Genomic DNA, 11,497 nt, shown 5'->3' on the forward strand with positions numbered 1-11,497 from the left:
ATGCCCACGCTTGAATCTGTAGCCAGCATAGGCCTTCTTTTTTCCCTCTTCCTTGTGGGTCTGGAGCTTGATCTCCACTCCATTCGCTGGAGCGGTCGAAAAGCATTCTGCATCGTCCCCGTCGGGATCTCTCTTCCTTTCATATGCGGCATCGGCGTTGCCGTCATCCTCCGCAAAATTGTGGACGGCGCTGACAAAGCCAGGTTCCTGCAGTTCCTTGTCTTCATGGGAGTCGCCCTTTCCATCATCGCATTCCCTATGCTCATGCGCATCATAGCGGAGCTCAAGCTCCTCACCACGCGCATGGGAGAGACCGCCATGGCCGCGGTGGCGTTCAACGATGTCGTCGCATGGATCCTACTCGCCCTCGCGGGAGATGGCGGAGGACACAAGATCCCCCTCGTGTTCGTCTGGGTTCTCCTCTCCGGCCTCGGGTTTGTCGTCTTCATGATTGTGGTTATTCAACCCGTGATGAAGGTTGTCTCTTGTAAGGGCGAAAACGACACCGTTGATGAGATTTATGTCTGTTTAACATTGGCGGGGGTGCTAGTGTACGATTTCGTAACTGACCTTATAGGGATTCATTCTATATTCGGGGCTTTTGAGTTCGGGTTAACGGTTCCAAAGAATGGGAGCTTCGTGAGGAGGTTGATGGAGAGGATCGAGGATTTTGTTTTGGGTTTGTTGCTACTGTTATACTTTGCCTCTAGCAGGTTGAAGACTGATGTAACTACTATTCATAGCGGTGCGGCGTGGGGGCTTCTTTGTCTGGTGATATTCACGGCGTGTGCTAGGAAGATTCTAGGGACTTTCATGGTGGCCATGTTTTGCATGATCCCTGCCAGAGAATCGCTCACGCTTGTTGTGCTCATGAACACCAAAGGAATGGTAGAGCTTATCCTACTCAACATTGGCAAAGAGAAAAGGTTCACTTTTTTTTATTAGAACCTTCTTTAGTTGGAAGGATACTTATTTTATTTATTTTTATTGAAATGATGATGAAATTTAAGTTAAAAAAATAAAACCTTCATATATACCTTTGGGTCAAATTTCCAGGTTGACATTGACTTTGAGAAGGAGCCAATTGGGACAGGGAAAGATGGCATGCACCATCAGGCTATTCAGTAAATGTAGCTACGACAAACGCTACCCAGGTGTGATTTGGATGCTTTACAAAAACATTATTTTAAAAAATTATAGGCTATATTTTTTTAGTGGTTTTTTAATTGCAATGGGTTCCCACGTCAATGTGGCTTATCTGAGTAGAGGAAGATCAGAGTCTGTCACATTCCCCCTTCTACTTGTTTCGATGGAAATAATTTTGATGTACATTAGCTATTAGGGCAATGGAAATAGTGACATATGAAAAGCTCCTTATCTTTAATTTTAATATGGCTTGAGCCCCTGATTTGCTATTAGCTTATTGTGTTTAGAAAGCTATAAGATCATTGAAGAAGAATGTAATAAGTAAGAAATGCTACCTTGGGTTAATTCTTAAAGATAAAAGGAGGAAGATAGTTGAATGGATGTTGAATCAGTAATTGTAAATATTTGTCATTGGTTGTATGGAATTTTTTTGTATGCATGAAAGATGAATATTTCCTTTGAGTTTATGTTAGGTGTGAAGGCTCTAGTTTTTTAATGACTGCTTCAAATTTTTAATTTACTTAGAAAATCATGTTCTTTGATTCTTCAAGGATTGTTTTTTGGTGTTCAGTGAGGCTCTAAGCATGAAAGACAGATTTCCTAAAGGTACAGTAAATGTTAGTTAGAAAGGATTTTCCATCACTGAAAGACTCCTCCAAAGGGTAGAGAACTCCAAATTATGATATCTTAAAGCTACACACCTACAAAAATTGCACATTTGAAAGCTACAAACTGTTCAGCTAAACATAATTTTGTTTAATTCTTATAGAAATACTATAATTAATTTTGACCAGAAGTATCAGTATTTTTTATGCTGGCCAAATAAATGTTGTGCTTGGCTGCAACTTCAAAACTTGGCCTTTGATATTATTTATGGATCTCCATCATAGTAGTTTTGGTATGGTATTCAATCAAGCTCTACTAAAGTTACCATTTAAGAGAATTTGCTTCAATTTATTGGTTTTTGTCTTTATAATGCAAAAGCTATTATCACATTTTGCTAGCTTTATATTTTTATTTTTAGTGATGAGTGAATTTGACAAAGTGAGATATATTAGGGTAGATATATTAATTTTAATGATCATGGCTGCAACATATTTCCCCATTTCTTCAAAATATATTGTCTAATGAGTGTGAAATTGAGTTTACTGTTATGATTTGTTTAATGTTGAGTTTCATTTTGAAACCTGGTTGTGATTGTGGTTGGTAATTGGTTTAGGGGTTTTTAGTATGAAATGTGTTCTTTATGGTGAGATTGATTGAAGAATTTTTTTTTTATGATAGTGAAATAAATGCATTGATATGTTTGGACACAAGTACTACATATTGGGCAGGTTGTCATCTGAAGTTGGATGGAGCTACTATGATACCATCAGGGTAAGTTCTTACTTTTCGAGCTTCTACTAGTTGTTCACATGGTACTACTAATATTTCAAATGTGCAATTTCTGTAAGTAATCATCATATGTCTAATATGATCTCGTCTAATTTCTTTCTGTCAATTGTGAAGGCGGTATGCATATTTGTTTTGTATATTAGTATTTGTCATACCCTAATTTCATCCGGGGACAATTGTTTGTCGACATGCGGATTTTTGCCGGTCATGTTGAGCAGCTTAAAGCCAATTTCCGTGTGATCCGTAAGATTTCATGATGTTTCAGAAGGAAATGAGAAAAAAACACTCAAAATGGGGGTGAAAAGATCAATTTAGGGGGTGTTCTTCAGCCCTGGGCCCATCTAGGCCCATTAGGAAGCTTCAACATGAAGCAACCAGCTTGCCTGGGTGAGCATGTTGCTTTTGAACAAAGCCACCGGCTCGCCTGGGTGAGCTGGGCGGCAAGCTTCTCCCTTATTTTGGCTATAAAAGGGCGTGGGAGGCTGAGGGGAAGGGGTTCAGCACCCTTGATATTCATATTTCACTTAAAATTAGTGAGGAGAAGAAGAAAGAAGGAGAAAATCAAGGCCTAGGCGCTTCCGTAATGCTTCCGTGACCAATTTCGTGAACGTTCTTCGCCATTCTTCGTTCGTTCTTTATCGTTCATCGATCTTCAACCGGTTAGTTTTCAATTTCGAAGCTTTGAATCCATTCTATACACCCTTAGGGGTCCATTCTTGCTTTGTATGTTTTCATCTTCATTCTTCTACTTTCGGTATTCTTTTTCTTTGTTTTAAGCGAGTTTCGACCGATTATTTGAACCGTAATCTCACTTAATCAATGTTAAAATGAATTTCGACCGATCATTTGTGTTGTAATTTTGTTTAATCATCGTTAAAATAAAATTCAACCGATCGTTTACGCTGTAACCTCGATTAATCATCAAAAAATAAGTTTCAACCGGTCATTTACTTTGAAAATTCTCTTTTAATGAGTTGAGAAATAACCAAGTGAAACTAAAGCTAAAATCAACTCACAAATCAAGATTTTGCCCGCAAAAAGGTCATTTGAAACCATTTCAAGGTCCAACACCTTAAACGATCCTTTTACTTTTATTGGTTAAAACCGTTTAAAAGTCTAAAATCAACACCTCGCGTAATTTTCTTGCTTTCTCAAAGAACTACGTAGGTTTGAGTTCATCATCGCAATTGATGATATGTAGGAGCAAAAGCCCCACTTTTGTTGACCCCAAAAGAAAAAAAAACATAAAAAAGGAAAAATAAAATAAATTAAAAGTCATGATTTTGCACATTTGATTAAAGGCTGTCGTCCCTTGTGACGGACGCGTGGGGTGCTAATACCTTCCCCGTGCGTAAAAACAACTCCTGAACCTTTTATTCTTAAAATTCGTAGACCCACTTTTGGTTTTTTTCCTAATGTTTTCTTTGAATAAATGTTGGTGGCGACTTTGCATGTTTTCCTTCCTTGGAAGATGCACCCGTGAGCCTTGCGTCGCCTTCCCGTCGAAGGGTAGGTTGTGACAGTTGTGACTCTGCCGGGGACTGTTTTTAGAGAGTTTGGCCATTTAATCTTGTGCATTCCTTATCATGACTTTCCTTTTTGTTGGTTTCCCTTTATTTCTCTTGTGTTCTTGTACATAACTCTTTAATGCTTTTAGTGTATTTAAATGTATGCATTGATTAATATATATATATATATATATATATATATATATATATATATATATATATATATATATATATATATATATATATATTCATTTGATGCACACACAACACCTACACTTTTCACACACACTGTGAGTTGTTAAGGGCCCTATACCCAGGTCCATGGAAACATAGGAAGTGGAGGTGAATTTATGGTCATGCTAAGTCTCCAACTTGCTAGATGACAATGAAACCTCATCTAAAGTTTTTCTCTTTGATGATACGTTGTCACTGGTAGTCCCTTCCGCCACAATGTTGATACCAAAGGGGATGATATCTCTAGAAACATTTGAAAGCTTGATGCAACCACCTTGGGGATTATCACTAAATGCCTTTTAGTTCCTCCCATTTAGGTTCCCGAAATAGGGGCACGAAGCGAACACGCTGCGTGTTTGTTTTCCTTAACACTGCCATGCATATATTTTTAATGTCATGCTCATGTGCGTCTCTGCTGTATGATTATTTGATGATAGTGCCATGCTTGTACGTTCCTTTTTTGTACTATCACCCATGCGCTTTTACGCATTTATGTCTGTATTTCATCGTCACGCATGTGTTGCATTTGGTCTCGTCATTTTTGTCACGGGAAGTCGGAAGGTCCATGTTACCTTCTTAAATGCATACATGGGGCACCATGCTGCCAAATGTTGCAAGTAAGAAAAAAAGATCTTCCGGGATCTCATGTCCATAAAACACATTTGTGTCATGCGTAGCATAAGCATCCCTTCATGCATTCATCCTATTTCCTCCATGATAGGATATCAAAGTATTGATTCAAACAAAACTTTTCATTCTAGTAAACATGGGATCAAATCAAACACCTCTACTTAAGAAAAGGTTCTATCAAGTCAAAATCAAAAGCTTAGAGGTCACCAGTTTGTGAGAAGTGGGGCAATTGATGGGTTAGCTCCATTGTCAAGCCTTCTACAAGACCTATGGGAAGATTTGGGACCTAGCTATGATAGAAGTCTCCGTGGAAGCAATTACATCCCTTACTCAGTATTATGATCAGCCCCTAAGGTGTTTCACGTTTGGGGACTTCCAGCTAGTACCGACTGTGGAAGAATTTGAAAAGATCCTGGGATGTCCGCTGGGAGGAAGAAAGCCATATCACTTTTCGGGGTTCTATCCCTCTATGGCAAGAGTTGCCAAGGTAATTAAAATCTCGGTACAAGAGGTGGACCGTGTGAAGAAAAATAGGAACGGGGTAGTCGGAATACCAAGGAAACATTTGGAGGGAAAGGCGAAGGCATTGGCAGATCAAAGGGAATGGGCCTCGTTTATTGACATCTTTGCACTGTTGATATTTGGTGTTGTCCTCTTTCCAAATATGGAGAGATTAGTGAACCTAGCAGTAATTGATGCCTTCCTTGCTTATCACCATAGCAAGGAAAGCTCGGTCATTGCTATTTTGACCGATGTCTATGACACGTTCGACTAAAGATGCAAAAAAGCGGCGCAAGAATTGTTTGTTGTACACCGGCTCTCTATGTGTGGCTAGTCTCACACCTTTTTTTGTCAAGAAAGTAGGCCTACCTGTCCATTGCAAGGTCACCACTTATGCGTTGAGAAAGGAAAGGCAAACTGGGAGCAACTCTTGGCTAATGTGGTAGGGGCATCCATTAATTGGTTCCCCCATTGGAAGGAAGGAATAATCGGGGTTTTATCCTCATGAGAAGGATTTCCAAATGTTCCCTTAATGGGAACAAGGGGTTGTATCAATTATAATCCCGTCCTCGACATAAGATAACTTGGCTACCCCATGAGAGGAGCACCATCAGAGGAAAGCATCATGCCTTTCATCGCACGGGGTCTCAGTGGCCCCAATGCGAGGGTAGTTTAAGGAGTTCGCAAGGCATGGGGTGTAGTGCAAAGGAAAGATAGGGAGCTTAGGGGGAGCACCAATGGGATCATCGGCGACTATCAGAAGTGGCTGCAAGTCCGAACGCAAGAATTAGATTGGCTCCCAAAGCTAAAGGCTGCAAGAAAAGATGAGGCTGAGACTCTGGAGGAGAGTGAGGAAGTGAAAACCCTAAAGGAAGAACTTGAAAGAGCCCAAGTAGTCAAAGAGAAGTTCAAGTCAATGGCCATCAAGGTTCGGAAAGAGTGCGATGAACTTAGGGACGTCAATATGGCCACCACCGAAGCTTTGGAACGGGAAACGAAGAGGACCCAAAAGGAAGAACATGGCTGAAATAACTTCTGAGGAGCTTTATGGGGCAGCAACAATGAGCTTAAGCTCCGAAGAGCCGAGAGGGACCAATCGCAGGTTGAAGGCATGATCTCGGAAGACGAGTTGAAGGCTTGCCAAAGGTCGAAAAGGAGCTTGTCCGAGCAGTTGAGCAAGACTGAAGAAAACATATGGGCCATCATCAATCAGTACAAGGAAAAGCTAAGCCTAGTAGCGACTCATGAACAAAGGCTAGAGGACGAGTATGCAAAGGTATCAGTCCTGCAAGCGGAAAGGGAAGCAAGGGAAAGGGTGATTGATTCATTACATAGAGAAGCAATGATGTGGATGGATAGGTTCTCCTTTACTTTGAATGGGAGTCAAGAGCTTCCACGACTGCTAGCCAAGGCCAAGGCCAAGGCAATGGCAGATTTGTACTTGGCCCCCGAGGAAGTTCAGGGGCTCCTTGATTATTGCCAACACATGATTGATCTGATGGCCCACATAATTAGGAGTCGCTAAGGCAATTGCATTGTTGCTTTGATTTTGACTAGATAAACTTGTTGTTCCCTAATAAAATGAGGTTTGGTTTAATCCTATGTGTTTGCTTAAAATTCTGTGTGAATCCAATACTTTGACAATTTATCTTTAGCATGCCTTCATGTTTAGTTCTTTGTCGCATTACTCACCACATTTTGTTCCTTTAGGAAGTAACACCATAACTGAACGCGCTCTAAGGCACCCCTATCGAACCCGGTCTAAGACTAGAGTCATGGGTGATGTAGACGAGGTGCAAGAACAGATGAAGGCCGATATGGTGGCCTTGAAAGACCAAATGACTTCCATGATGGAAGTCATGCTAAGCATGAAAAGACTGATAGAAAGTAATGTGGCCACGACTATCGCAGCCAGCGTCGCTGCCGAGGCAGACCCTACTCTTCCGTCTGCCATGAATCAAGCACATCAACCTGCCCCGAACATGAGGGGACGAGGAGGAGAGATATTGGGGAGCATCGACGGCCCGCATCTAGGGTATAACAGAAATGCCCACCCCCTAATTTCACATCCCCCACCATGCATGAGAATGTGGATCATTCCGTTCCCATAACCTTCAAATGTCAGCTTCCCCAACCTATAGGGGGCGCCCGTGAAGAGCCCTGGGAGCGTGCCCAAGTGGACGTCGACTCATACCCCTCGTTCACTACCGAGGGACTGCCATTCCACGCCATGCCTCGACCTAATACTATTGGAGCCTCTCAACCCCGCCCGATACAACCACTACATTTCTCCGTAGGAGGACCACCTTCGGCAGCAGAGGGAAAAAGAAAACTTGATCTCATCGAGGAGAGATTAAAAGCGGTCGAAAGGTCTGGTGATTACCCTTTTGTTGATATGACCAATTTATGTTTGGTACCGGATGTTGTCATCCCTCCCAAATTCAAGGTACCAAATTTTGATAGGTACAAGGGGACCACTTGCCCCAAAAATCATCTAAAAATGTATTGCCGAAAGATAGGGGCATATTCAAGGGATGAGAAGTTGCTCATTCACTTTTTCCAAGATAGCTTAGCCGGGGTGGCGAACACCTGGTACACTAGCTTGGAACCCTCCCGGATCCATTCTTGGAAGGACCTAATGATTGCCTTCGTTAGGAAGTATTAGTACAATGCTGATATGGCTCCGGATAGAATGCAGCTCCAGAACATGTGCAAAAAGGAGCACGAATCTTTCAAAGAGTACACCCAGAGATGGAGGGATTTGGCGGCTCAGGTAGCACCTCCCATGATGGAAAGGGAGATGATCACCTGATAGTGGACACACTCCCAGTGTTCTACTATGAGAAGTTAGTAGGCTACATGCCCTCTAGCTTTGTGGATCTAGTATTCACGGGCGAGAGGATTGAGGTAGGCCTAAAAAGGGGGAAGTTTGACTATGTCGCCCTTGCTAGCACAAGCAACAGAAGATCTGGGCCGACTGGGGCAAAGAGGAAAGAAGGGGATGCTCACGCCATAACCTCGGCTCCTGCTTGGTCGAAACCCCAACAAACCCCTCATAATACTCATTAGTATGCCCAGCACTATCCGAGCTTTTCGGCCCGCATCGGAAACTTCTCCAACTCAGCACCCATCCAGCAAGGACATCTGCCCCGCCACAAAGAGCCCTCACTCAAACCACGGCTCCTGCGCAGCCTCGTCCTGTAGGCAATTCAAATCCTAGCATGAGTTCCAATTCAGGGATGAACCCTCTAATAAAGAAGCTTCCAGAGTTCGCCTCAATTTCGATGTCATACGGGGACTTGTTGCCTCCTGAATCGCCAACCAGTTGGCGGTGGTGACCCCTGAAAGAATCTACCAGTCACCTTTTTTGAGGTGGTACAACCCCAACGCGACCTGCGCGTATCACGGGGGTACTCCGGGGCCTTCGATCGAACAGTGCATGACCCTCAATCATAAAGTCCAAAGCTTGATTGACGCGAGGTGGCTAACATTCCAAGAATATGGCCTGAATGTGAAGATGAATCTGCTTGCCAATCATGGAGGATCCAGGGTAAATGCAATAGAGGCGTGTGAACTACAGAGGCTTAAGCAAATGAAGGACGTGATAACCTCTAGGTGGTTTATCTTTGAGGCACTGCATGAGGCGGGAATAGTTTCCTTTGACGGGCACAAGGGAGACTCCTGTTTGATGCATCCGGGTGCGTCGCATGACACAGAAACATGTTCAACAGTGGAGGAGTTGTTACAACAAATGATGGACCAAGGTCAGTTCGAAATTGGTGGTGCAAGCGAGGAAGAACGACATGTGTGCATGCAACAGGGCTAAGAAGAGACAGAAAAAGTAGGGATGCGGCCTCCCAAAAACCCCAAGGCTCTCGACCTATCTTGGGTAGCATGCCTATCCCATTCCCTTACCAAAGCAATAGGGCGGTCTCGTGGAGGTACGCCCCTCAGAAGCCAAGTGAAAAGAAAGACAAGGTCATCATCAGTGACTTACCTTTTGCCAAAGTTACCAACATCACCGGCATAAGTGGTGTGACCCGTAGCGGGCGCGTCTTCGTGGCATCTGACCCGTTAGTACGGTCCAAGAACGCCAAAGGAAAAGCAAAGGTGGTCACAGAGGAGACCGACAAAGTAAGCCCCACTACGGATGAGGATGTCCCAGCCGGGAGATTCGCTGAGAAAGGAGAAGACTTCGACGGAAAGAAGGTATGCATGGAAGAAGCCAACAAATTCCTCTGGATCATTCAACAGAGTGAGTTCAAGGTGATTGAACAACTTAACAAGACCTCGGTTAGGGTCTCCCTATTGGAATTGCTCATGAGTTCTGAACCTCATCGGGCACTTTTAGTTAAAGTTTTGAATGAATCCCACGTGGCCCAAGATATCTCCGTGGAAGGCTTCGAGGGCATCGCCAACAATATTACAGTTAATAACTACCTCACCTTCACCGAGGAGGAGATCCCTGTCGAGGGGCAGGGACACAATAGGGCCCTACAAGTGTCCGTCAAGGCAAGTGTATGGACCACATTGTGGCCAAGGTACTCATCGACAATGGTTCATTACTCAATGTCATGCCCAAGAGTACCTTGGACAAACTACTGTTCAACGCATCCTACCTGCGGCCAAGCTCGATGGTGGTACGTGCTTTTGACAGAAGTCACCGAGAGGTGAGAGGGGAGATTGATCTCCAAGTGTAGATTGGACCCCACACTTGCCAAATCACTTTCCAAGTGATGGACATCAATCCGGCCTACAGCTGTCTTTTGGGCCGGCCTTGGATTCACTCGGTTGGGGTGGTCCCTTCAACGCTCCACCAAAAGTTGAAGTTCGAAGTGGAAGGGCGCTTGGTCATCGTCTCGGGGGAAGAGGATATTCTGGTAAGTTGTCCTTCTTCTATGCCGTATGTTGAAGCTATAGAAGAGTCCTTGGAGACGGATTTTCAATCCTTCGAAGTAGTGAGCAACGCTTTTGTCGAATCCCTCCTTGTGCGACCTTGCATGTCTGATGCCGCGATGATGGTAGCCCGTGTGATGTTAGGACATGGGTATGAGCCTGGAATGGGTTAAGGATGGAACAACGATGGAATGGACAGCTTGGTGGAATTCAAGGAAAATTGTGGGAGGTTCGAGCTAGGATATAGGCCCATGCGCGCCGATGTAAAAAGAAGCGCCCTAGAGAGAAAAGGCAAGGGCATGGGCCAACAGCAAAGGCCACCAGTGAAAGAGACCCCTCCGTGTCACATCAGTAAAAGCTTTGTAAGCGCGGGTTGGAGATGCGAATGGAAAATCGCCGTGATCCCTGACGAAGCCCCCCAAGAGCATTCGAATTGGGTACAGTTGTGCCTTCCGGAGTTCAAATTGGGAAACTAGCAAGTTGTTGAGCGACCCAGAGTTTTCGTGGCGAGCATAATGTAATTGCTAGTTTTAACCCTACAGCTGGGCCTAGGCTTTAGGGTTTTCTCCCTGTTAGGGAGTTTTGTCTTTTTGCTATCAGATATATAAAATACGATCTTTTCTTCATTTGTTCTTGCACCTTCACCCTTTCTTATTCATCTGCATGTTTATTTCTATTGCGATTGAACGATACAGATTCGACGACGAGTCCTGTGAAGGTACTAATATCGAGGAACCTAACGTTGATTTTGAACAAGTAGCAAACCAAGCTGAGGATGAAGAAGATGAAGATACGGGGTTTCCCCTGGAGCTAGAAAGGATGGTCGCTTAGGAAGACTGAGAAATGAAGCCACACTAAGAAGAGACATAAATCATAAACTTGGGTGTTGGCGAGGAAAGGAAAGAGGTAAAAGTTGGTACGTGCATGACCACACTGGTCCGAGAGGAATTAGTGGTTTTTCTATGAAACTACCAAGACATCTTCGCTTGGTCGTACCAAGATATGCCCGGTTTGGACCCTGACATTGTACAACATCGGTTACCGCTGAATCCCAGCTGTTCCCCAATAAAACAAAAGCTAAGAAGGATGAAGCTCGAGATGTCCTTAAAGATCAAAGAAGAGGTGAAAAAACAGTTCGACGCTGGCTTTTTGGCAGTGACTTGATACCCCGAATGGGTGGCCAACAT

At 43.7% G+C, this 11,497-nt stretch overlaps 1 protein-coding gene across 1 annotated transcript; it reads left to right on the forward strand.

Moving 5' to 3' along the window:
• On the forward strand, positions 1–1,128 carry LOC114384103 (cation/H(+) antiporter 20-like). The gene is made up of 2 exons (XM_028343773.1): positions 1–888; positions 1,057–1,128. The coding sequence occupies exons 1-2, from the start codon at positions 1–3 to the stop codon at positions 1,126–1,128; spliced, it is 960 nt and encodes a 319-aa protein (XP_028199574.1).
• The last annotated feature ends 10,369 nt before the right edge of the window (positions 1,129–11,497 follow it).

This window comes from Glycine soja, chromosome 14 (assembly GCF_004193775.1).
Source record: "Glycine soja cultivar W05 chromosome 14, ASM419377v2, whole genome shotgun sequence".
Classification (NCBI taxonomy): Eukaryota; Viridiplantae; Streptophyta; class Magnoliopsida; order Fabales; family Fabaceae; genus Glycine; species Glycine soja.